The sequence below is a fragment of the Anomalospiza imberbis genome, chromosome 14 (genome assembly GCF_031753505.1).
Source record: "Anomalospiza imberbis isolate Cuckoo-Finch-1a 21T00152 chromosome 14, ASM3175350v1, whole genome shotgun sequence".
NCBI classification, from domain to species: Eukaryota; Metazoa; Chordata; class Aves; order Passeriformes; family Viduidae; genus Anomalospiza; species Anomalospiza imberbis.
In genome coordinates, this window is record NC_089694.1 from 4,910,425 (window position 1) to 4,937,773 (window position 27,349).

A 27,349-nucleotide genomic window follows, 5' to 3' on the forward strand; every position below is an offset into this window, starting at 1 on the left:
TGGTTCTGCGAGCCCAAAAATATCATGGGGGCGAGTCTGTGAATGCCTACAGTTTCTTTTAATGTTGTTTCAAAATGAGCCACTCGTTCAGATTAAACACTCTTAGATCAGAGGAAGGAGAAGAGAAAGAAAAATGACAACACAAAACTAAAACTTGTCCTGTCAGGTTCAGTAAGGACAAGAATTCAAAGGCTTGAATGCACCTGGAGTTTCAAAGAAAATTACCCAAAGCTGGGGCTTCCTCAGGTCCTATCTCCAGAGTTCACCTGCATCTGCCGTGCAAAGGGCTCACACCTTTCCTGGGAGAAGCAGCCAGGGTTTGGGTCACCCTCTTGACACTTTCAAACCCCTCTAAACCCACAGCTCCCAGCTATGGCAGCAGAGATCATCCCAAAATATCTTTACAGGATTAATGTGACCAACCAACCACGTCAGAAACCTTTCCCATCTATTTAAGGGCTGCTGCTCATCTCCTGTTCTCACCACTGGGTTTGGAGCCTCCTCATTATAACTCTGAGGTGAATCATTCCTTACATAAATTTTCAAAAACCAGTAAGAAGATATTTCTCCCTTTTAACACAGCTGCAATAATTTTTCATTAGCAGAATTGTGGCTGGATGTGGGACAGTCCCTCAGGTAAGACAAAACTCCTTACCTATGTCATTTAGCTTTGGGCTTCATGAGATTAGTGTTCATAGCTAGGATCCACCAGTTCCTGAGGAGAAGAAGAAATCTGTTGCTGTTTCTTCTCTTTCCTCCATGCCCTAATAAAACCTTCGTTGAGATTATCAAGTTTTTCCCAACCTATAATCCAAATGCTCCCTGCTGTTTAGCCTATCCCTGAAAACTAATGAGAAGATCCCATATCTCACCTTATTAAAACATCTTTCCTTACAGTTGTAGGCAGTTTCAGCAATTTTCCCAGACTAAACAGGCTAATTTTCCCTAGAAATTTCTTAGAAATGTCCCCTCAGCTATTCCCTGGCATTGCTGATGCTCAGCTGGGCATCTTTCCCCTCAGTTCCCACTGAAAACCCAACAGTGGGCAATAAGAGTGACTTTCCATGGAAACCACCCTGGATATTCCACCCTGTCCCCTCTGTCCTTTCCAACGTGGATCTTATTTACATTATCTACATGTCCAGCAGCCCTCCCTGAAGGAGTCAGACCCCTCCTGGGGAGCCAGAGCATCCCTTGTGTTTGTACATCTCCAGAGACAGCTCTTTCCTCCCGCCCCAGGTCTGGGGCGGTGGGATGGCACACACGGACTTGGATCGGCTCTCCTTCACCTCCCGAACCTTCTCCGTGTTCCCCACTGTGGGAAGAGAAAAACTATGAGAAACACCACGAGAAACACCCTTCTTTGTGGTTCAGCAGGAGCGCTGAGGTGGCCATGTGCTCTTTGGGGATGAGCTGTTCCCCTCCACTTCCCAGTTATAAAACAGGAGACAAAGATCAGTGTTTCCATGGAAGAAAAAGCCAAAAAAGGTAATTTAAACCCAGGTTTATGCTTCAAAATACATAAGGTATTTGGATCAATATCATAATTCTTTTGTCAGTCTGCATCTGCAGCTTTGCAGAGCAAAAATTCACAGTGGTGGCTTCTTTAAACCAGCTCTGGAAAATGCAGGCGTCCCTGCTGGAGCACCTGGAATGTCATGTCATATTATGGGATTGTTTGACAGGGATGAACGTGCAACCACGACAGAAGAATTACAATCTCCTTCTGTTCTGACAACACTGTATGTCAGGGGCCATGGTACTCATGTTTTCCTTGGGGTGGAAAAAGATTTATCCAGAAATAATGTTTTTTATCACTTTTCTCTGCTTATAGTCATGGTTTTCTTCAGGAAGAACATTACTGAAGTATTCCTGGTAAACTGTGGACTAAAACAGCTACATCCCAAGTTGGATGAGGCAATCTAACCTAGTTGGAGATGTCCCTGTTTGTGGCAGAGGGGTTGGATTAGATGGCTTTGAAATAGCCCAAACCATTCACTCCAACCTCAGGTGAGCTGAGAGGGGGCACCAGGGCTGGGAAGGCTTTTGGCTCTTCTTGCTCACCCATAAGGCTCATTTAAGGAGCCCCACTTTGTCCCACAACCTCCCTGTCACCTGCTGGGCCATTCCACGGGGATGAGGGTGGGCAGAGGAGGGCAGGGAATGACCCCCAGCTCCCCAACTCACCGGTGAAGGAGCGGCAGAGCTTGGGCTGAGGGGTGGCCTCGCCCTGCGCCGAGCACGAGTCCTCCTTCTGGGACTGAGGGAGAGAAGGACTTCAGTGCCTTGTGAAATCTGTTCACAACACTCCTGCCTCATAAACCAATCGTCTGCAATCCCCAAGGATTCCACTCCCATTAGTTTCACTTTTGCCATGTAAAAATAAAACAACAACAACAATAAAAAAAGAAGGATTGCTAAAAGTAGACTGATGAGATGGCAGGAAGTAATTGCAGATGTGATTTGCTACAACATAGAATCATGGAACGGCCTGGATTGGAAGGGACCTTAGAGATCATCCCATTCCAATCCCTCTGCTGTGGGTGGGGACACCTCTCACAGGACCAAGTTGCTCCATCCAAACTGGCCTAAAATCCTTCCAGGAATGGGGCATTCACAGCTTCTCTGAACAACACTTCTAGCTCTTTATGGAGTGTCAATAATTTAGAAATAAAACTGAGCCAGTGTCAGAGGCTTAAAGAATTAAATTTTCACAACACAGCAATTATATTTTGAGTTCTGGAAGAGGTCTGAGCTCCCCAGGAATGGTTCAGCAGGGAGGATGGGAAGGAGCAGCCCTGGAGCTGGAAGAATGGGGCAGGGAGTGCAGAAGGCAAAGCTGTCCCCAGGATATGGATGTTTCTCACCTTGGCTGTTCCCCACGTTGGCTGCAGGCCAAGGAGGCAGGTAACGAGCTGGCACTAACGAGCTCCCTGTCCTTTCACTCCAGTGCTAATCTCCACCCTCCAGGACAAAAAAATAGGAATGAAAAAAATAAAAATCAGGTAGCACAATGCCGCCTGGATTGTTCGGTGCCTCTGTAAACTGGGAATAAGTCTCTCACGCAGCTGTGATTTGGCACCTCCGCTCAGAAACCCAGACTGCCAAAATAACTCTGGACACCTCCCAGCCTAGTTTTCGGTTTTGTTTCGGTTCGTTCTCCTCCCCTCCCCTAACGAGGACCGCTGCCCTCCATCCCTTGTTCTCACTTTTATTGACCATTTTAATAACAATGCCTTCCCGGCTCCGGCAGCAGCGCCCGGCTCCCTGGAAAGCCATTCCCAGGGGCACTGAACGATTCTCAGAGCATGCTCCATGAAAGGGCTCTGACAAAATTACCAAAGCCACTGTGTCATTTACGCACATGGCTCACAGGCAGCTCCAAATAAGCTCCTTCTGGGGGAGTGCACCCCTGTTTTGGCAGGAGAAAAGAGGACCAAGTTGCCTGGCTACAGGTGCAAGGATTTTCTGGGTGCTCCGTGGTAAATAAAAGCTGTCCTGGGTCTCAGAATCTGCCCTGCCAGTTCAGGCTGGGCTGGATCCCTGCCGAAAATAAGGCAAGCCCCAAAAGCAGCTGGTGCTGGAAGCCAGCAATGATGCACAGCTCCAGGAAGCAGCAGCCTTCGGCAGGAATTTTGTCCTTAGGCGGAGGAAGGCGAACTTTCTGCTGGAAATAGATAGTCTTGGAGTTAATCCCCTGGGCTGTGGTTCAGAGCCGAAGTCACCTCGTTCTCCTGCCAAGGTCCTTCTGCCTGGTGTAAATCATTTAACCTGCTCTGGAGGAAGGAAGATTGCTCTTTTCTTGCTACTTCTCCCTGTTTGCTCTCCAAACTCTCCTTGGAGGAGGCTCCAAGAGCCCCCTCTCCATGCTGTGAAAGCACCTGAAGAGCAGGAGACCCCTAAGGCACCTAAAGCCACCCAGGAGAGGTGACTCGGAGCCACAGAACGGTCTGGGGTGGAAAGGACTTCAAAGATCATCCTTCTCCAATCCCAACCCCTCCTGGCTGGAGCCTGGCCACAGACCTGTGTCCAACCTGGGGAGGGCACTGCCTTCTCCTCTGGAAGGAGATGGATTGTCCAGCAGCCAAGATGAACTTGGCTCCTTCCCAGCCTGGGGAAGCCACCAGCCCAAACGGGGATGTTCTCCCACACATCCCTGATTGTGTCTGGGGGGAAATGACCAATCAGCCCCTAATAAAATATGAGTTTAACTGAGCTACAACAGCTTCCTATTGAACAGCAAAGCTCTCAGCAGCTTCACCAAAAAAGAAAAATAGACACTCACCAGACAGAAAAAACAGGGTTTCTACTGAACTAAAGTGATTTTTTAATTATTCCCTCAGCTCCTAACGCTCAAGGTACCACCAAGGCTTTTTTCCAAGACTGGCAGTGGAATTGCAGGAGTTTCACCAGCACCACAAGGGTTCCAGTGGCCCTTTGCTGGAAGTTATTTCCCGTCCCTGGATTTCCAGTTGGGGTTGCAAACACAGTTGTAATGCTTCCATCTCGTGGTGAGATGTAGAATAGAAAAACGTGGGGAGCAACAGCATCCAAGTTTTTCTTGCTGACTCAAAACCTGGACGGCCAAACCCTTCCCCGTGGGACTACAAAAGATGGAATATCTGACAATCAGAAAAATCTCTAACACTATTGACATTTTTCATTAATAGCTTTTTTAATCAGGAAAATACCATTTTCTTTTCAGTTTGGCATGGAAGAAACATGAGTAGCTGCTTTTTTCCCAAAAACTGGTAAGTATTGAGCTGCTTGTAATAGGCTAAAATCTACTTTTTAGCACAGTGTTCCTTCTTTCTGCTGACAAATTCTGCAATCTGTCCTCCTACAGCATGAAGTAACAGCATTCACCCACCCTCCTTAATATTATATAATATTATATATATATATATAAAATTAATATGGTGTTAATATTTCAAGGCTCTGTTAGAGCATTATCCCATCACTTTGGAGCATCATTTTATTTCTATTCACAGTAAATAAGGTAAGGTAATTTTAAGTAAAATCTTAAAAATTAGTAGAAAAGCTGCTGGTGACACAAAGCAGGCCTGGCTTGTCCTTTTGGGCACTGAGGGATGGTTTTTGGGTTAAAGCCACCCTTACAGGTGTCACTGGGGTCAGCCCCCAGTATTTACTATCATCTCCAAGGTTGGAAGGACATCATGATCTAGTGGAAGGTGTCTCTGCCCATGGTAGGGGTGTGGAAATGGATGATCTTTAAGGTCCCTTCCAACCCAAACTATTCTGGGATTTACTTCTGCTTCCCTTGGCCTGGCACAAAGCCAAGGTGGCCGCAGTGAAGGGGTGTGAGCAGTACCAGTAAGTGGCTCCAATGACACAGCAGTCATTGTTCAGCATCAAATTGGCATTTTCCAAAATGCACAGGGCATTTCCCACCCTCAGAGGGCATTTTCCATCACCCACAAGTCAGTACAGACACAGAGTAAATCCTACTGCTTTTGCAATTCCCCAAAAACTGTTCAGCTCCCCCAAAGCCCAGCTGCAAGCACTCAAAGGAACAGGAGAAGCAGCTTTCCCAAAGCTCCTGAATTTCCCATCTAGTGCAGCAGAGAAAGGGAAAGCAGGAGCACAAGGGTTAACAATCAAATATCCTTAAAGTAGAGAACGTCGTGCTCAAAATCAGCCGGAGTTTGATGTTGCTCTTTTGAAGTTTAATTATACCAAATGTTCTACAGGAACATGCCATGTTCTTGCCTATCTATTCTGAATTGTAAGCACCAATCAGCATGTAAATGATCAAATTAAATCTTTTAAGTTGTTTGCAAGAGCCAGAACACCTTTCTGGGAAGGAAGGGCTGAGCACCAGCAGTGCATGGTGCGGTGCTGCTGCTCTCAGTGGGCTCCTCTGTGATTGGCACTTCCACAAGGAAATTGGAGTGGAAAAAAGTCCACAGCACTCCCAAGTTCTGGTGCTGTCATGGAAAATTACTATCTAAATCGGGAAGGGTAATTTATTTCTTTCTAAAAGGTCATTTTGTTCTCATCAGTGATGGAGCTTGGCTGCTTAGATTAGGGATCACAGCTCACACTTGGACAGTGCTCCAGCTCAAGCCATCAAAACCTAAAATTCAGAGAAGTGAGTGAAATTTAGGGATGGCTCAGCAATTACTGCAACCATCAACCCTGCCAGAGCTCAAAGAGTGGACAACACTTTCAGGCACAGGGTGGGATTCTTGGGGCTGTCCTGTGCAGGGCCACGAGTTGGCTCAGTGGTCCTCATGGATCCCTTCCAATTCTGGATGTTCTGTTCTGTGATTCTGCACTGCTGCTGACCTGGGCATTCGGGAGCAAAATATGACAAGGGTTAAATGCTTTTCCTCTAAAGAGTTACAGAGGATGGGAGGAACTGAAAAAAACAAATCTGCTCCTCATGCATCATTCCTGGAAACCTTTCTTTTCCACAGCTAAATGTTGGCCCAGCTTCTCTCACCAAAGAGCAAAAGTCTTCACCAGGCACAGACGTTCTATTAGCCCTGTTTCTCCTCTGATTCAGAACATAAACCAACACAGAGCTGTGCAAGCAGTAAACTGGAAAATGTTTGTTTCTCACAGGAATCTGGTAAGCAAAACCTCCCTCTATTTTACTTCTTTCAAGCCTGCCCAGAACGAGATGTGTTTAAAAACAAAGAACTTGCCCCCAGAATCATCATAAGAAAGATAACAAAAATGCTTCTGTCCTTTCAAAAGAGTTGGGAGGAAAAAAACAATGAGCAGTTTCAAATATTTACACTCTGGATCACTGACAATGGGGGGAGACAAATTCCTGTCTTCGATGAAATCTCCCAGAAAAGAAAACATGGGAAAACCAGACCTCAGGATCTACAGAGCGAAGCCCAGTCAGTGACATTTGCTCAGTAAAGAACTTTCCCAGCACGGGTGGAACTCCGTTCACAAAACACTGAACGGGGCTGTGCTCAGGATGGCTCCCTGCTTTGCCAGGAGCTGGGCTGGGGAGATTTTCCCTTGGTATTTTTCCTATTCATTGGAATGCGATTTGGGACGGAGACCTTTTTTTTAAGTTAAAATAACGAGATTTGTCTTTCGAAGGAAACACCATCAGCAACAACCAGGCTGTGGGGAAAGCAGGCTGTGCCTGGTCCTGCTGGCCAGTGCTCCCTCTTACCTCCTTCCTGGAGCTGCAGGTGTCGCTCCCGCCCATCTCCACCAGCAGGCTCTTGTGCCGCAGGATCAGGATCTCCTTGGCCTGCTCCGTGGGCTCGCTGTCCCCGGGCAGGGTGTGCCTGTTGTACGCCGGGCCCTGCAGGGACACACGGAGGCTGCTGGACACGGGACCATCCCTGCTCTCCTCCAGGATCCTCCTCCCCCTGCAGCCATCCCGCCCAGCTGTGGGCATACGCTGATTTAGGAGAGGCAGGGATGGAAAGAGCCACGGAAGGGAGATGGCACTCCAAACTCTGCTTTTTTAATGTGAACTCACCCAAGAAACCTCTGAATGACAAGACTGAGTTACACCTGGTATCCAGGTGACAGAACGAGTGCAGTGACTCTGCTCAAGGTGCCTTCACAGCTTCAGCCTCCGATGCTCTGTATTAACCCCACCTTCCCATATAAATCATGCAGACACTGGGAACCATAAATCCTCCTTCAAAAGCCACCACCCAGCCAAGCTGAAATCTCCCACTAACACCAGTGGGAGCTGGGATAATGCTGTCTCTACAAGGGGTTAGGCTGGATTAATGCAGGACTAAGCTCAAACTGGAGCTGTGCCTTCATCTTCATCCCTCCACCATGTCCACAGGTTTCTTCCCAGCCTTATCCCATTGTTTCCCTCAGCTCAATAAAGGGACAGGAGGGGGAGGCTGATCCTTCTGTGTTGAGCTGCCCACACCAGCCCCACCCCTAAGGTTTTTTTGTGTGCAATCCATAAAACAAAGGCTTAGGTGGATTTTTAAGGCTAAGTCTTCCTAGGAACAGCAATTCCAGGTGCTGTGTGAAACCCCAGATGTGATCCATGACTCTGTAAACAGCAAGTGGGGTTTATGCCCTTTAACCACGTGGTACCAGTTCCATGGCAAAACTGCTGGGTGGATTTAAAAGCTCTGCAGATTAATTCCCACTCACAGATCCCATCCATGGGGGAAAATGTGCCATGAGGATAACCCCATCCCTGCTCTGCCCTAGAGCCGCTGCTGGATCTGATAACCCAGTGCCTGAAGTTCCATGTGCTCCTCCTTTCTCCTTTTCCCTGCCGGGTACCGATGCCGAAAATATTCCATGAAATTATAGGCTGACTGGGTGAACCTTTCAAAAGCTGTCAGGCAGCAAACAGAAATGTGCCACTGACTTGGAAACTGGATCTGGCTCCACACAGCCAACTATTCTCTCCTCACAAAGAGACATCCTGGGTAATTATGGAAATATTCATAACATCTGCTCAGGCTGTTCGGATAACCGAGGAAATTTGTGTCATTGGACACTCAAAATGTGGATGGAGGGAAGAGTTGTACCGTCCTCCTGATCCGGTACAGGTTCCTCGCCAATATTTCCTGCATGTTGTCCAGTACATCAGGATTTGGAGTGTCCTCCAATTTTTGGTCTGTTACGACAGTCCTGTCGCTGCTGCTGCAAAGAAAAGCAGAACACCTTATTTTGGAAGATGCACAAGAAATGCATCCCCAAATCTCAGCGCCCCTTTGGGATCCCACCACAGCCAACATGGCCAACAGCTCATCTCTGCAGATGGAGCTCACAGCAAAGCAGGAATTTGGCATTTGCATCAGAGCTGGGCTGTCCATATGCTCCCTGGTGGATAAAAGAGCCACGGGGAGCTGTGGCAGAGCAGAGCCATCTGTGAGGTCTGAAGTGGCCATTCAGAACATTTAACAATGCAAACCCATCCAAAACTGGGCAGGAGCCTCTTCCTCAGAGCACCATTTCCCTGTAACTCGTGGGCATACAGGTGACCTTCCATTTGCCACCATCAGTGCTGGGTGGTGCTCGTCTAGCCCATCATTTTTAGCCCCCAGCTGCTGAGTTTGAGCTGGTGTTTGCTCACAGGAAGGAGGGGTGGGCTAGGCCGTGGCCCAGCTGCCCAGCCTGGGCCAGCTCGATGGCGTGTTTGCGCTCCAGCTTCTCGTAGAGCAGCACGATGCTGGACTTGGGCTGGTCGTACTCCCTGAGCAGGATCTTCTGCAGGTATTTGCTGTTGAAGTATTCCAATCTGTTAGAGAACAAAATGAGATGGGTTCGGCCTCTCCCCTGACTCCCCAGCACCAACAGACTTGAGCAAGGCAGCAGGGTCATAGCCCACCACTGCCCCATATTCCATTAAATTCCATTAATATCCCATTAACTTCTCCTCAGAAATCGATGGTCCAAGAGGTCAGTCCCTAATTATTTCTGCATTAAGGTACATGAGTCAAAATATTAAAACTTCACTATTTACAATAAAAACTCCCCAAAAGTACCAGATATATCATGAACTCTTCTAGAAGTGCTGCATCTGCAGTAGCCACAGATTTCAACACTTCCAGATTCCCTCTTGAGCCATTTCCTCTTCTTTTCTGCTCAAATAGTTGAATAATTTAGGTTGGAAAAGACCTCTGAGATCATCAATCTCTCTAAGATCTGCTCACAAGGAGCCAGGATGCTCCTCAGCAGCAGTGTCTCCCATACCCTCTAGTGGCACTTCCAAGCATGGGCATTCCTAAAAAATCTCTACCAGCTGCATCTGTGTCTGGACCACCAAGGAATGAAACCTGATACATAGTCTTTTTAGTATATTTTATGGTATTTGTTTTTGTTTTGGGTTTTTTTTTTTTTAATCCTGATGCACTCTTTTAAATTTTAAAATGTACAGACTCCCAGAATTTAATGAAAATGGAACACTTTGCTACAGAAATCTGTAGAGATCCTCTGTTATTTCAGTCCACAACAAGCAGTGCTGCAAACTCAACTCTTTAATGTTAACTGTGCACAGCCCGGGACAGGCTGCGTGTCATGGCCATGGCACTTCCAGCAGAATTCTTTGGGCAAGAAGGGACAAACACAACAGGCGAGGAGAAAGGATCTTTTTAGGGTGATGCAAAAGAGGTGTCTGCAAGCAGGGAAGCGCCCTGAAAACCTGGTGTCCCCTTAGACAAGGAAAAGCTGCCCCTCTGTCACCTCCCTTGTGCCATGAGGATGAACAAGACCCAGCTGCCCACAATGGGAACTTTGGGAATAGAAACCAACCTCCTTTTTTTCCTACACATGTACACTGTTGTATTTTGGCAAATCCTTACTTGTCTTTCCAGTAATACTGTCCCCAGTGTCCAGATATATCTTCAATGCCAGCCAGCAAATGATCCAAGAACTAAAGAGGAGAGAGGATTTCACTCTACGCCGGTTGCATACGTGATGAACCCAGCCAGCAAACAGCAAAAGCCACACACACAACAGGGGATGCTTCCAGCTCGGGGTATGGAATTGGGAAACAAGGAGAGAAGGCACTGGGATAATTCTCCATCCACTCATCCACTGGTGCTGGAGTACAACGAGTGGTTTGCTTTCAGGTGTGGGCAAGCAGAGAATAAATGCTGAGGGCCATGAATCTGCTCTCTGTGTAGGTACAGGAGGGCTGATGGCTCCCATGTTCTGCCCTCTGGGCCTTGACCAGCAGGAAAGGCTCATTTTGGGGTTTTTGAGGACAATTTGTCTCAGGAAATCAGTATCTTCAGGATATAAATGTAGGTAACACATAAATGTTAATCTTCAATAATAAATACTGCCCTCCCCCAGACACTTCCCACTAAATAAAATTATCATATCATTCATTAGATAAATACAGTATTATTGTTTAAAATTATATAAAAAATACCAGCCTGGTTGGGTTTTCCACCTCAAAGTTAAATGCCTGTAATTTCCCAAACTGCTTTCCCTCCTAATGGCAGCTCTAAACTGGGAGAGGGCTCTGCTCTGCTGCCCTCCGCACTCAGGCACCGATGACCCTGGAACTTTCCACAGCTCTAAATTTTTTTTAAAACTATCTTTTTCAGGAGGTCAGAGACAGAAAAGTTTCAGAGCAGCTGGCTCAGCCCTGCAGCCTGGTGTGGGTTTAGTGCCCTCACATGGCTGTTGGTAGCTGTGTGTTCCACAAACACGACATTGGAGGGAAGCACTGAAGTGTCCCAGGCCAGGTTGGACAGGGCTTGGAGCAACTTGGGATAAGGGAAGGTGTCTCTGCCCATGGCAAGGGGTGGAACGAGATGAGTTTTAAGGTCCAACCCAAACTATTCTGATTCTTTGGAATTACACTCACACACTCTGATCATCACTCCTACGAGCAGGAATATCCCAACTATCCAGATGGCAAAATAAATTTGAGGAAGAAAGCTGCTTCTGGCTTCTGCATCCCTGATTTCCAACTATCTGCATTTTTACCTTCTCATCTTAATTGGTGCATGGCCATTTTCAGCTCACACCTCCTAATGAACACATTTCTGAGAAGATGTACCATTCACACCCTGACAAAAGAACAAAGTCTTCTCTGTTCACGACTGGAAAAAGCTCCTCAGCCTCCTGAGCTGTTGTGTTAACCTCAGACAAAGCCGTGCAGTCCAACCCCATTGTGAGGATGCCAAACAGGTTTTACGAATGTCCTCAGCCCCAATGGCTTTATTGCTAAAGAAACAATGACAGTAATATTCCTGAAGGAGCCATACCCACAGACACGTGGCTGGGATTGAACAATTAGATTCAGAAATAAATTAATTTTCCATTGGATGCAGATGCAAATGCAAAGCCTCAGCTGAGTGGGAGAGCAGCTGATCTCATGAAGCTGAGCCTCTCCCTGAAGTCCTCTATGACTACAGATACCAACACTTGAGTGGTGAGAATAAGGGGAATGAAATCTCACCTTTGAGTTATGGATGTAGAATCATGGAATGGTTTGGGTTGGATGGGACCTTACATCTCATCTCATCTCATTCCAGCCCCTGCCATGGGCAGGGACACTTTCCACTATCCCAGGCGGCTCCAATCCCCATCCAACCTGGCCTTGAATAATTCCAGGGATGGTGCACTTCAGAGGTTCCCTCCAATATAGCCCCAACCTTATCCTCTCTTTCCTCATTTTTTTGCAAAAATATCCGAACCAGTGGTGGTGATGGGACTGGGAACACATGGAAGTTCCCAATCCTGAAAGCAACCAAGCCTCATTTTCTTTCTTTCTTTCTTTCGTTCCAGAGACCAGAGAAATTTGAGTTATGTCAGAGCTTAAAGTTTTGGGCAAGAAATCACCTTTTTCTCTCATGTTTGTGCACTACCTTACATTACATCAGCCTGATTGGTGGCTGCTCTTCCAACGCAAAAAAAAAACATGGTTAGGAAGCTGAACAGGACTTCCAGCATGGAAAGGGGCTGACCTGCAGAGGATTTGGGTAAAAGTGCAGATCTGCAGGGTCCCTGGAGACACGCACATTCCAAGAGACATCAGAAAGCTCTGGCCACGTGTTGACAGATGCTCCGCTTACCCGAATGTGGATCTGCTCTCCCACGGTGGGAGCACTCTCCCTTTTCCTCTTGACAGCCAACAGGTCAACGAGGGGACGGATGGTCATTCCCTGCAGAGTAACCACCAACACAGAAATCAGCCTTTCCTCACACCCCATTTTCCTGCACTGGCATGGGGCTGAGCCACAGCGAGCCTGTTCTGGTGTTCGAGCAGCCTCCCTCACCTGCCCTGCTTTCCTGCAGGATAAAACCTGCAAAGCTTCAACAGGACTAGAAATTGTTCTCCCGGGTGTACCCCTAACACTTTGTTTGCTCCCGGTAGGAACCTGTCAACGGGAACTCACAGAGAGGCTTCAGGATAGGGGGAAGAAACCTCTGCTTGCCTCCTCCGGCCTCTCCGAGACCACAAAAAGCAAACCAATAATTCCAAAGTCAAGCCTGTGGTTTGCTGTTGCTCATGGCCTCCCAGATGGAAAGGGGCTTGAAACGATCCAAGTTCAAATGCCTGAAATGGGGATAATCCTTGAGATTTCTCAGCACAGAGCCTCCACCACCAATTGTCTGTTCACTCCTTAAGCACTGTGTGTCACACACCATTACTCCAGCGATCTCTGATGGCCAGCCAGTGGCTAAGTTTCCTAATCAAAGCATCCACCTGGTGGGAAGGGTCAAGGAAAAGTTTTAATATCCTTTAAGCCTCGTGAGAGAGCTAAAATGCTGCTGTGGTTGTGTTTCTTAGTCCAGCTTCCGCATGAAATGACTTTTCTAGGACATGTTTACAGCAAAAATGATGGAGTGGTTGATGTTTATGACTTCTGAATGTCACAAATGCTGGCATGGAGGAGAGTTGAACACATTTTTAATTGCAGAAACAATTAATGTGTCATTTTAATAGCTAATAGCAATAAAAAATGTGTCGCTATTCAGAGTCAATAACACAGAACTCACAAATTCCAGAATAACAGATATTACAAAAATTAAGCAGAGACTGTGCAATTTGGCCTCTTGCCTTCCTGGATAATCAGCTGCAGTTGTTTCCATTTTAAAGCAGCATTTGGGACTGTTATGGGAATCCCATGTGTCATTCCAGGCCACACATCACTTCACAGCACACCTGCAGGTCCCCTGTGCTGCTCCTCCACCCACCAGGGATAGCTCATCCCAGGGAGTGTCTGACAGCTCCATCACAGCTCACACAATGTTTTCCACCTCCAGAAATCCAGTGGGACAGTGCAGGCATCAAACAATCTCCCCGCTTCACAATTTGCTCAGAATTTCATGGCAGAGGTCAGGGGCCAGTAAGTTGAGAGAGTGAACTTCCAACAGTATTTGATTTTAAAACCACACCAGAACAATAAGGGGGGGGTTGTGACATTCCAGACAAGCCCAGAGAGCTCCCTGGAGAACTTCCTGGTCTACGTGGCACATATCCAGCCTGCTTGGAAGCACTGAGGAATTGACAATGGCTCAGTCAACCTTCTAAAATGATTAACCAGGCTTGTTGTGGGAAGAGCCTTATGCAACTGGGTTGGGAAGGCCAAAAGAGAGGAGTTTCCTGGCTTGTGGAATGCACTGACAGAGGCACGGGTGGCCGAGCCCAACAGCTCAAGGGGTGGTCATTCCTCTGTGGCGCGATGGTTTCCAGCCAGCAGGGGCAAGATTTCCACGGGAATCATAGGATTTGGAGGGTTTGAGCTCTGACAAGATGGCTCAAACCAGCATAAAAGGGTCCAAGTCACCTCTGCCTTGGTTTCTGTCCTGTTTAACACAGACACTCCCCAACAAGCCTATATTGAGGTCACTGTGAATATAAAGAAAATATTTTGCATAAAACAAGAACAAAAATGCCCACTATGCACAGAAGTTGTTTCACAGCCAATATTTCCCTTGCCCTTTCCACACACAGTGACCACTAAAGACTCTGGGATGGTAAAAATATTTCCTCCCCAATAATGCATCCATCGATGTGTCTGGCAGCAGCACCACAAATTTGATTCCCAAAGCCAGCTTTTTGAAGGTTCTGTTACATTTACCCACCTTTTTCTGTGCTGAGCTCCAGCAATATATTTCTGCCTCAGGTTTTAAGTAATTTTCCTGGTTTTTCCCTCCCCCTGTTGTCATGGTGGCCCCGGCACTGCAGGTCCCTGGAGCCCCAGCACAGCCCCTCTGCAGACACAATGTTCCTGAATGGTTGAAGGTCAGGGGGGCTCCCCGGCGACACGGGGACCCTGTTTAACTCTCACCCTTTTGCACGGGGATGACATCACCAGCTGAGCTCTGGGGTTACACAAAAGCCCTTTTCCCGGCCCCGGGAAGGATTTCCCCAAGCCTGGAGCTGCTGCCTCAGAACAACCTTTGTGTGAGGCTCAAGAGCCGCTCTGCGTGAGCGGACGTGCCTGGGGACCAGGGCTTTTCAATTTCTCACCCACATTTGCATCTTAAAACTTGTCAAGCTCCACCTAAGCACATCCCCCCGCAGGTCTGCCCCCTTCTCTCTTCTTTCAGGCTGAAGCTGTGCCCTGTCCCACTGCCCTGTGACTCCCAGCTCCAATCCCATTGGCACAACACACTCTGATCCATCCTCCACCACTTCTCCAGCTCAGGATGAGGACTTAGGTGGAAGTGGGGAAGCAAAATCAACCCCAACCCTCCACATTGTCCCAGTGCTCAACACCCACCTGAGGGGTTCAGTCAGGAAAAGCAGAAGGAATTGGCTCTGAGGGTGATGCTCAGCCACGGGGCCACTCGGCAGCTGCCACCACGAGCCACCATCTCCCAAAGGCCCAGAAACTCCTCTGCTCCTGGTCAGCATCTCCACATGGACCTCATGTCCTTGACCAGGAGCTCGCAGGGAGATTTTCTACATGAGATCTTTCCCAAACCTCCACATCCCACTCACTTCAGTCCTGTGGAGACCCACTCTTTACTTTGTGGGATAAACAGCAGGTGGACATTGGCCTTGCTCACTCCAGCACCAGACAACCCCAACTTTTCCACCACACCCTCCTTCAAATGTGGCTGTGCTTGCCAGATGAACTAAGAGCTGTATTTTAGAGAAGCCTTTAGAGACTTGCTGCTGGTCAGAGAAGAGCAGGGAGACATCCAGGACCCTGAGATCCCACAGAAAGCTGCAGGAATGGTTTTACCACTAGATGTCACAGCAATGCTGAGAGCTGCTAGTCCTCCCGAGCTCTAGAGTACCACAGTTCCTTAAAACTCATTGTTGGAGCACCAGAACTTACAGCCCCAGCACGAGGGAGAGGAACCTTCTCCCCCAGACTCCTGGAGGGGACCTAATCCCGAGTGTGTGCCCAGCACTGGTTTTACCTGCACGAACACGGTGAAGAGGATGACAACAGTTGTTGCTGCAATGAAGAGCTTTTTCCTGTGGAAGTCGGGCAGCAGGAAAACCAAAGAGAAGCAAATGGCCCCTCGGAGCCCCCCATAGGCAATGATGAACTGGTCCTTACTGGTGATGGTGTTCACGTGAAATCTGTTCACAAAGAAAGTCAGCACAAGAACCCCTGAAAAGCAGGAAGGTAGATTGAGGCACATCAGTCAAATAGAGCAATTAGAGAAAACTCACAATCTTACATTTTCCAGTAAAACATCCCGAAATTGGTAAACACCAACTAGAAGGAACTAGCCAGGGCACAAGGGGGTATATTCCCAATATGCCACTGGAGAACTTTTCTTCCAGTCTGATCCAACAGGCTGAAATTTGCTTTGTCCAGATAAAACTTAATCCCCAACATATTTCTAATTTGAGATATTACAAATATTGACTGGCTACAGTCCTGAAATAGGAATTGATTTATTCTAATTGGTGATAACAAATGACTGAATTGCTGAGGTTACAAATGCTTTTGAGGCAAATCAACAGCAACAATTTAGCCACAAATTGCCCTCCTATTTGCCGAAGTTTCCAAGCAGTAGCTTGGATAAGTAGCTATATTCCGCCTGTGTTAATGTTATTTCTTTCCCTCAGATTTATACAGTACAAATTGAAGGCCACGTGAGGTGACACAACCATTGCTGTGATTTACAGCCATTTGCAAATGCACAAACAGATGAAGAAAGGTACAAAAAGTCAGGCCTTAAATCAGCAGGCCGTGATTTTAATCCCAATGGATGTGATAAACATCCCATTTCCCAAAGATTAACAGCCATTTTGAGAACTGATGGCACCGCCTGTCACTGACTTTTGTTAGGAATTAGCTGGAGCTACAGCACTGTTGCTTTTCTAGAGGGTGTTTGTAAAAGAAATAAAAACAGTGCAATTATTATGTACATATCAAACATCTTCCCACACACCTCCAGCTAAAAATAGCTGAACTTTTACTGTACATTGGAGGAGTGTGAAGAAAACAAAAAGCTGGGGATGTTTGGAAATAGGGAACTCAGTTAACTGAGTTAACTTGTGGCACCTTCCCCATCGCTGGAGCTCTGCAGAACTGGTGCCCAGACCAGCAGACAGGAAGCACTTGGGTGTCAAGGTTCTTTTTCAACTTAAAAAATAAATAAAACAAAGCCTCCCTCAGATCACATCCACCCCTACTCTACAGCTCAGGCAGTGGCAATGATTTAAAGGAACAAAATTTACTTGAGCTGATATCCTGGCATTTGTCTTAATTTAATCCTTCCTCATAAATTATTATTAGCACTTCCTAAACTAATTCAAGGCCAGTTTGCTCCAAGAGATGACATACAATTAATCATTCTGAGCAGAATGTATTTTCTCCTGCAGATACCTTGGGAAAGAGCAGGAGGAAATCTCCCCAGGGCTTATACATAAGCAGAGCCCCAGTGCTGCTATGCAAGGGCTCTACTTTCCTTTTCAGATTATCTTCCTCATACCAAAGGAATTCCCCAGGTTTCAGCAGAATCATTTCTCAAACATTTAAAGCATTGAGAGTGCTCTGTGAAGGACTGGGGCACAGTTTACACACCAATCCCAGCACTGTTCACCCAAAAATACCCAATTCCTGCAAGGAAATGTGAGGGCACCTCCCTTTTCTGGATCAGTGCCTCAAGCACCTCCAGAATCCTAGAATCCTGGAATTGTTAAGATTGGAAAAGCCCTCCAAGATCATCAGGTCCAACCATTCCTCCAGCACTGCCAAGGCCACCACTAACCCATGTCCCCATGTGCCACACCCACACGTTTTTTGAACACTTCAGGGCTGTTGTTTTCACACTGCCTTGGCCAGCCCGTTCCAATGCTTGGCAACCCCTTCCATGAAGAAATCTTCCCTACTATCCAATTATTAACTAATTATTAATTAATCCAGAGCTGCTGGATGGCTCTGAGCAGGCCAAGGTCTAATCTCAACCACCATCTCCAAGGCAGGAGTTTCCCAGTCTGGCTTGGTGCAGCCCTTTCCCAGTTCTCACCCTCCCAGCTCCCTCACAGCTTCCCAGGAAGGTGCTGGAGGACAGGAACACCCTGTTCAGGACCACTCAGACAACCTCCAGCCCTGGTTTGTGTGTTCTTATTTAATTCCAGGGAGATTTTGACTGGAAAAGGGTAGCTGCAGCCTGAGCCCTTCCCTAATAATGTGCTACGTAATTTAAGATGCTCTCAGATGGGCTGCGCTTAGGGAGGATTTTTGGGGTGCTTTGTAGCATTGCTATGTTTTTATATCTTGCAATGAAAAATTTTTGAACTGAAAAAAAAAATCAGACTCACTGAGAACTCCTTCCATCTGAGCAAATAATTTAAGATAAACCACTTAATGGAAATAAAACACTTGAATGTACAAAAAAACTGACTAATGAGCACATTTCCAAGTACGGTGCACAGTTATTAAAACAAACTTTGGCATGTCCTAACAGCTAATAAACCCCATTCTGCTCTGCCTGGCTAATCATGGCCAAACCTATTTAAACAATTTCTTGAAGTGTCTGTCAAATTCAAGTTCACTGCTCGACTTACTGGTTTGCAAACATAAATCCTGTTGAACGTTTTTAAGCTCTCAAATTCTTTGCCAGAAATGTGTGCTGTTATTTTCACAAATATTGTTAAGATTTAAAAATATCCATAACTGAGGCACTCTGCACTCATTAGGTGTAAGATGAATGGAGGTCCAGCCTCTCCCAGCACGGAATCAGCACAAGATGCAACCAAGGAGAATGGAAAACACAGCACATCTATTTTTTCTGCTCATTTTCAATGCATGAAAATGGGATCCCAGGGAATGCTGGAACCAGGACTTGGGTTTGCATGGTAATTGTGGCTAAAGAAACTGCAGAGATCAGTTATCAGGAGAGTATTTTCCTGCTTTGCTCCTCCTTATCACCAAGCCTTGGTCTCTATTGCTGTGAGGTTGGTCACACAACCTGACAGGTTTTCCAGGGACTCTCCATCCATGGAGATAACCAAAACCCATCTGGACACAGTCTTGCCCGACCCTGCTCAGGCAGGGTGTTGGAGCAGATGATCTCCGCAGGCCCTTTCCAACCTCAGCAATTCCCCAATTCTGCCACTCTCAACCCTGACCTGAAATTCTTGAGTAGGAGCAGGAGCATCCTCACAAGTTTAGGTCCCAAATCTCATCTACCCAGGACAGCTACTGGAATGTTCCTCCAGTTTCTCAGTGAAGGATGCTGCTGTACACCAGCTTGTTATGAATTAAATCCCTTAAATTCAGAGGATTTTCATGGATCTCTCACCCCAAGGTATGGATCTCTCACCCCAAGGTATGGATCTCTCACCCCAAGGTATGGATCTCTCACCCCAAGGTATGGATCTCTCACCCCAAGGTATGGATCTAAAAATTCCCTCCTGTGGTATTGGCAGAATACCAAGGGACTAAAAACCACTGAAATGGAAGAGGAGATCGTGGCAATGAAGGAGGGTAAAGGAAGATCATGGCAAAAAAGGGACATTGATAAAACAGATCTCATGAGAGTGAGATGAAGGAGCAGGAAGCATTGGCTAGGATGTCCCAGTCCAGTTCTAGCATTCCCATTTGGAACGGTCACACTGCAGAGCAAGCAGGAAAGGATGATGGAGGGGCAGAGCACCCTCTCATCAAATGGAATCTCATTCCTCACTTCCATAAACAAGAACATACATGAAAAACCAAGTTCTACAACTTCCCCTACCAAGTGCCCTCCAAACGAGACAGAAAATAACCGTGAAGCAAATGTAGGGCCAGTTCCACTCGTGGTTTTCTCCAATGGTGGAAACTCCGAGGAAGATGAAGATGAGGGTGTCGCTCACACTGCTCCACATCTTCATGAAGTACTTGACTGTGGTGTGGGACTTGAGGGAGATGTTGGCCTCCACGTAACGCTTCATGCCCATGGCACAGGAAATGATGCTGAGGAAGTGAAAAATAAATAACAGAAAATAAATATGTTTGAAATATGAAAAGAAAAATATGTTTTTCTACTTTAACACAGAAAATCAACACATCTGTTATGAAAAAAGTGGCTTTCATCAAGTTTTGGATGTTTGCAGACATTTCACTGAGGGCTGATTCACTTCCTACCTCAGGCCAAAAGTATCAGGACCACTAGGACAACAAAATACTTCATAGGTTGCCCAAACTGTCCAGATCTGGACTTTAACAGATGAACAATTCATCGCCTGTTGCATTTTATCAGAGCACAAAGCAACTAACACCCAGCTCCTCCCATCGCCACACACCGTTTCCAGTTCTTTAACTCTGCCAAACTCTGACCTTGCAATTGCCTGGCAATTTTTCATGGATAATTGGTTCTTCAAGTTCCAGGGAACATGGTATTAGCCTAATTTATCAGCTTTTCAAATCAATGTATTTTCAGGCCAGCAATCCTAGGAGGTCAAAAATCAATATATTTTCAGGCCAGCAATCCTAGGAGGTCAAAACAATTGAGCGCTCAAAGTGCTGAAGCTCCGTTTTTTTATATTTTAATCTGGAGCAAAAGATTTCTGTTCTAAATATTGCAGCAGGAATAGAAAAATGGCTTAAATTTCCAAGATCTGACTTCCACTGCCACTTGGTAAGGCCATCCATATTTTTATTGCACTGAAAACCACTTCCACAGGGAACATCACAATGTTGGATCACAGAAAAGCCAACAGAGAAGCAGATCTTTGGCTGGTCCCTGGCTCTAGGTGTGACCAGGACAGGTAAGTGACCCAAACAAAGGTGTTGAGAGAAGTGGTGGCTCACCCAGAACTATCAACTAAGAGATGCTCAGAGAACTGCCAGGCAATTACTGCTTTGCACTGAAAATACCCTGTTTAATCCCAGAATTTCACTAACATTTCCCATTATTTTGAAGACACAAACATTTGGGTCTGTTTGAATTTAAAACTGGGCTTTAGGGAGAGGATTTGTGGCAAAAGCAGAGGATAGGAAAGGTCAGAATGGGGAAAATCCCGATGCTTTTGCTGAGGAATGGGATCCTCTATTATCCAGCAGCAGGAGACCAAGATTCAAGTCCCTTTTTCACCAAATGTTCAAGTTCACATCTTTAATCTCCTAAGAAAATAAAAATATTCTAATACAGGTCTGGTTTGATTTATCCTTTTTAGGTCTGACCTACTTTGCCAGAAAGAGCAACAGACAGGGACTGAACAACAGACTAAAAAAAAAAAAAAATTCTTCCATTTCTATGTCTGCCTCAATAAATAGTGGGGAATATAGTTACAGTTAAAAACTAAGAAATCCAAGTATTTCCGGGCAAGTAACTTCCAGAGCTGTGGTTTGGGGGAATGCTTATTGGACAACGGACATGGGATCACAGCAGGGTCACAGAAAGAGAACAAACTTTGTCTTGTCCTGGCTAAAGATGAACATTGCCACCAAGGCGAGGGGCAGGGAAAAAGAGAATAAGAAATGAAAAAAATTAAACTAAAACCCATTTGCAGAACAGTTTCACAGACTGAGCTGTATTCAGATGTTTTTAGATTTTTTTGGAGTATGTAGAATTGATTTTTTTGGCAATCAAATTATTTTTCAAAGAAACAATCTGCCAAAAGCTGCTTCTTATAATACAGTATTCCCTGGCCACAACAGAATGAATTGTTTGAACTCCAGATCTATAAGACAGGCATTTATAATTTGGCAATTAGAAGGGCACAGTGCAGGAATCAGCTGCCTTTGCCATTGTTTTGCTTTAGAAAAAAATGTATTATTCAAAAGAACAGCAAATGGGTTCCATAATGGGTACAGCAGATTGTGATTGATAGAAGGAGACACCATTAGGATTGAATGTTTTCTGCTCCACGATGATTATGCAGCATATTTATTTCACTCTTCTATCTTGCACTCCTATAAATAGGTTTTTCCTACCTATTCCCAGAGCTGGAATTGTTTTCAGTAACACTCAAATATTGCTCCTATTAACCAGCTGAGGAAACAAAATCTGCTAGACACAGGAATGGTTTATATCCTAAGCAACATCATTAGATTTAAAATAGATCTCCCAGATACTTCTGTGCTGAGCTGGGAGCCCACTTCATTTTTTTTTATTTTCTTTTTATCTTCCTTCTCATCAGCTGCACTGTTGTTTATGCTGCAGCCACTGATGCAGGGTAGGTGCATTTTGGTGTCTTTGGGGGAATATTAAATGGTTGTGATCGTCAGCACCAGCTGACTCAGTTTGGGTAGGAGAAGCACACCCAATAGATTCCAGCCCACAGAATACAGGAGGGCTGGATCCCTCTGGTTTTCCTCTCCCTCTGCTTTCCAAGGTGAGATTTTAGTGAACATTGGGGTCTTTCTGGCTATTCTTGTCTCAGCATCTGCTCTGACAGTGAGATGTCTGACAAGGTAAGCACAAAGCTTAATTAGTCCCTTGAATCTGAAGGACCTGGCCCAAAATTATTCATTTTATTGAAAGATCTACCCAGCTAAAAGAAAATTAAATTAATTGAATAATCTCTGGCAGCTTTGGCTGAAATTGGCCAGCAGATTCCCAATGTTACTGGAGACAGAGGTGTTGGTTGACACCTGAGGCCAGACATGAGCCATGTCTGAGCTCCTGGAGCCAAGTCAGAATCTCCAAAGCAGAGGTTTCCATTAGAATCCTCTGCTTCCAAAAAGCAGGAATGTTTCAGGCTTCAGTTCCCATCCCGTCACTCACTGCTCTGTCACACCAAGGGCTGCCAGGCAGGACATGCAGATGGGGAAGGGGATGTGAGAACAGACGTGCTGCAAACCAAGATCAAACCTTTCCAAGGAGCTGACTTAAATTCTGCTTGTAACTCTTCCCATTTTGGTTTTGACTGGCCATGTGGAAAATAACAAAATAAGCTGAGAAACTTCTTCTGGCTCTGCCAAACCTACCAGACATCTCACTCTTGGAACATCCAACCTTTCCAAACAAAAACCATGGAGCTCAAACAAACATTCCTCAATAACCTACATAAATCCACCATCAGCCATCGTTGTGCAATTTGGGAAACAGAGTGACACTTGGAGAGGGGCCTGCTCCCCGTCATACACAGATTTCCAAATTTTAAAATGTCTTTGGGTATTTTTCAGTGAATATAGGCAGGAAGCTTTCCTGGAGAGAGGAGCTGCAGGGCCTCACTTACGCCACGATCCCGGAGAGGTGGAACATCTCTGCAGTGAGGTAGGACAGGTAGCTGTAGAGGAACACGAAGAGGGGCTCGATGACACGGATGTCCTTGGTGAAGCGCGTGGTGAAGGCGGCGGTGAACCCAAAACTCAGCCCCACTAAAACTCCTCCCAGCCCAACCACGAAGAATTTTCCAACTCCAGCAAAAACATCCATGCTTTTGATGGTCGGCATCTCACAGAAAGAGCGAAAGAGCTTGTAGAGCACCTTTGGGGGAGAAGGAAAGAGGGAAACAGCTGTTAACTGGATGTTCACCAGATGTGGTCATGACACCAAATACACTGTTTGGATTTCTGCCAGTGTGGCGTCACCTCCCGCCCAGGAGGTCGGGCTCCCACAAGGGGACTGCTGTGGCCCTCACGGACATTTCTGTCCCCAGACACGGACTCAAAGAGAAACCTGAAAACTTCTAAGTTCACCTGATTTCTGCCAAGGACCTCAGTGCCAGAGAATTGGACCAGGAGATCTCTGCTAGAAGGGGTTGTTGATGACTTTTCCCTCAACAAATCACAGAATCACTGAGGTTGAAAAAGCCCTCCAAAATCATCAGGTTCAACCAATAACCCAGCACTGCCATGTTCACCACTAAACCATGTCCCCAAGTGCCACATCCACACGGTTTTTAAACACTTTCAGATGTGGTGATTCCACCGCTTCCCTGGGCAGCCTGTGCCAACGCTCGACTGCCTTTTTCATGAAGAAATTTTCCCTGACAGCCAATCTAAGCCTCTCCTGGTGACACTTGAGACCATTTCCTTTCATCCAGCCACTAGTTCCCTGAGAGAAAAGACCAACCCCCACCTGGCTACAAACTCATTTCAAGGAGCTGCAGAGGGAAATAAAGTCTTCCCTGAGCCTCCTTTTCTGCAGATCTTCCATCCCATCACTCAGCACCATCCTCTGCAGGTTAAATACCCCAGCTCAGGCTGGTCCTTACCACAGTCACGGCATCATTGAGGAGCGATTCCCCAAAAACCAGGATGTGCAGCTTCTCGTTGACGTGGATCTCCTCAAAGACAGCCAGCACAGCCACGGGGTCCACGGCGGCAATGAGGCTGCCGAACAGGAGGTTGTGCAGCAGGGACACGTCCTGCAGCCGGAAGGCTTTCACCTGGCAGATCCCATACAGGGAAAAGCCGATCCCAAACACGTTCCAGATGGTCCCCACCACCGCGTAGAGCAAGATGGTGCCAATGTTCTCGAAAAAGGGGCGGCTGGGCATGAAGTAGCCGGCGTCCAGCACGATGGGGGGCAGGAGGTAGAGGAAAAAGATGTCGCTGTCCATCACTGGTGGTGACCTATCATTTAATCCATAGATGATTCCCCCCATGATGAGTCCCACAAATATCAACAAACAGCTTTCGGGAACGACGGAAGGCAGTTTGTTGTAGAGATGGAACCCTGCAGGGCACAGAAGGATAAAACTGGTGTTATCTCACCAGCCCAAACCCTCAGGAGGTCCCCACACTCCCACTGCCAGCAGGTTACACCTCGGAGTAGCACAAATAAATTCACACAGTGAGGGTGAAGTTGATCAGAAATTGGTTAGAAAATCTAAAAATTACTGAAAATACCAAACTCTCTCAAATTACTGTAATTTCAGACCTCATTTCATCATAGCATGAGGTTAGAAAGACATATTGACCTAATAAATAAAAAGTAATAAACCGCATAAATAAAAAAGTATTTGGAATTATTAATTATGTAACCTAGTCAGCAGCCCATCTTCAACACTAACAGAAATAGCAACTTCTAATTTTAAACACAATATAGATTCTATACATTAAAAAAATGACAAAAAGCCTTCTGATTAATTATAAACAGGCCCACTTTTAATAGTATTTAATCATTAGCATTTAAAGCTAAAAAATGTCCAATCAAGCCTGTCTTGTGCAATGCCCAACATTAAAAAAACCACCACAAGTACAATGTGAGTTATTAAAAGAAAAATCATGGAAACAAACCTAATTAAAATAAGAATAATAATTTTTTAAAATCTCTGATCATTATTAGGTCTTCATGCTTGTGACTAGAATTAGGGTCTCATTATGTAACATGAAATTAGTCACACAAAAAGACCCTTTCCATCTGAAAAATTCAGCTCAAACCCAATCTTACAGACTTCTCCATTCTGAGAAAAAGAAATACAAGAAAAAATGGTGTAAAATAACTTTTATAGCAGTATTTTAACAGAACTGAAGACAATTCCTGGAGAAAAATACTTATATATAATTTTCACTTTCCTGTGCCCAGTTTGTCAGAGGAAAATATAAAAAGATCAGATATTTTAAATAACTTAAATCCTTCTTAGATGACCTTGCACAGAGATTTGACTTTAGCTGTGTAACACCCTGGCCATGGATGGAATTATTCCTTCACCAGACACAGGGCACTTTTCTAAGAATAAGGAATCTTCATTTTAAGATGAAGATGTCAGTGGACCACCTGCATGGAGCGTGGCTGGCAAGGAAATCAAGGTGAACACACACCTTGGTGTGTCCTCTAGTTAAATCAAATTCCTCCTCCTGGAAACCCAGTATTTTTCCTCCTAACAGCAACAGCACTCCCAGGTATGAATTTCTAGATGGAAACCCACCATTTCGAGCTAAAATGCAACTTATTTTCCACTGTGCAGTGTCTCTGGCACACAGCGTGCGAATTCCGAGGGTTTGGCACGTTACCTCAGAGCAGAGATGGAGCAAAGGCCACACCACCTCCACAGAGATTCCCTGTCCCTCCTCATCCTCTCAGGAGGCCTCACCTATTTTGGCCAAGGATGCCAGCATGATCCAGAGCGTGATTTCAAAGGGAACCTGGACATGCTGATAATCCAGAGAGAAGAAGGCGTGCTCCGAGGAGTCGTTGCCCTGGGCTTCCTCAGCAGCCCAGCTGATGTTCTCCAGCACCGCGTCCTCCAGCAGCGGCTCCTGCAGGGCTCCTGCCCGGGGGGCTTGGAGGAGGCAGGAGAGCCAGGGGCCAGCCAGGACAGCTGCAGCTCCGTGTCCATATCTCTCCATGTCCCTGAAAGCCGCAGCTGGAGGGTGAGTGGTTGGAAGCGCTGCTGGAGACACCGGCGCTCATGGGGGTGGCTGCAAAGGGAGGAGCAAATGCTCCACCCCAGGCTGGTTTCCCTGCCTGGTCCATCAGCTTCCAGCTGGGAGATTCCATTACAGAGTGGTGTTTTTTAGTGCCACATGCCCAAAGAGGGGCTCCTCCTGTGGATGCTTCCTTGAGGAAATGCCTCGTGTGCCCTCAGACCAATGGCACAACTCATATTTTAGCCCCAACTCTTGATGTGTTTTGGCTCCCAGTCCCTCATAAACCTCTCTTGAAGGAAAAAAATAACCTTCACTGCTGTTAGAACAGACAGACTTGGCAGAATAGGTCCCATAAAAAAATCCCATCCTGAAACAGCTCCATCACACAGGGGCCTTCCCTGGAATTCTGCAGTGCCCACACGAAGAACACAACACAAACATTAATGAAAATCAGTTTTCATTTGGTGAAACAAGCAAATCACCCAGTTTGTTGGGCTAAATACAGAGCTGCAGGAACCAAGAGCACCAGTGTGGGATAAATAAGGCTCTACAATTGCTTAAAGCTTCCTATAAAAAAGATTAACAGGAAAAGTTCTCTTCATCTCTCTTGAAAAGAGCATAAAAAAAACTGAGTTGCTCAGAATCATTGGAAAAATGGAAAAATAAATGTAGTTTCAACAGTGTTTAACAGATTTTAATAAAACAGTGGAGAAAAAAATGTATTGGGTCAAATTCCTCCGTTGTGAAGCTTCACTGAGGTTAATGTTTCAAGAGGCAGAAATTTAGCCCAAAGAATACTGGTAATTGCAATCCAGGGCCTGGGGCTGCTGCCAGACAGATCGATGGCCTGTTTGTTCCCTTCAGCCGCCTAAGTGACACCAAAATGGAGTGCCAGAGACAGGCTGGTGACCCCCTTCTGAGCTGCAGGGGCCCAGGACACAGATCCTGGGCCTCAGCACCACATGAGCTCCCTGTTCCTCATCCCGTTTGTAAAGCAAGAGGAGGATACATTTTGGAAGGCAGGAGGGATGCAGTGACACCCTTGAGGAGCAACTTCTTTCTGCTTTACCAGGGTTCACTTGAATTTCATACAATCAGACAATGGTTTGGGTTGGAAGGGACCTTAAAGCTCATCACATTCCAATCCCCCATCCTTGGGACACCTCCCACTGTCCCAGGTTGCTCCAAGCTCCATCCCTTGGACACTTCCAGGGCAGCCAAAGCTTCTCTGGAAAACCTGTGCC

The 27,349-nt window shown here is 46.2% G+C and overlaps 1 protein-coding gene across 1 annotated transcript; it reads right to left on the reverse strand.

Annotated features, from left to right (window-relative positions):
* Positions 1-25,982, reverse strand: LOC137482335 (sodium/hydrogen exchanger 2-like). The gene is made up of 12 exons (XM_068204590.1): positions 25,829-25,982; positions 24,005-24,468; positions 23,024-23,274; positions 19,597-19,814; positions 15,817-16,013; positions 12,510-12,599; positions 10,281-10,351; positions 9,053-9,217; positions 8,505-8,619; positions 7,160-7,294; positions 2,188-2,260; positions 1-1,315 (listed from the first exon to the last, which is right to left on the reverse strand). The coding sequence occupies exons 1-12, from the start codon at positions 25,851-25,853 to the stop codon at positions 1,164-1,166; spliced, it is 1,956 nt and encodes a 651-aa protein (XP_068060691.1). The 5' UTR covers positions 25,854-25,982; the 3' UTR covers positions 1-1,163.
* Positions 25,983-27,349: the final 1,367 nt, after the last annotated feature.

What these genes read in the sequence shown, in the direction of transcription:
- LOC137482335 (XM_068204590.1), bottom strand. Translation starts at nt 25,853, where the DNA reads ATGCTGGCATCCTTGGCCAAAATAG. An exon ending in CACCTCTCCGGGATCGTGGC is followed by an intron (nt 19,815 to 23,023) that starts GTAAGTGAGGCC and finishes TCACTTCCTCAG; the next exon opens with CATCATTTCCTGTGCCATGG. An exon ending in CCTGCAGCTCCAGGAAGGAG is followed by an intron (nt 2,261 to 7,159) that starts GTAAGAGGGAGC and finishes TCTCTCCCTCAG; the next exon opens with TCCCAGAAGGAGGACTCGTG.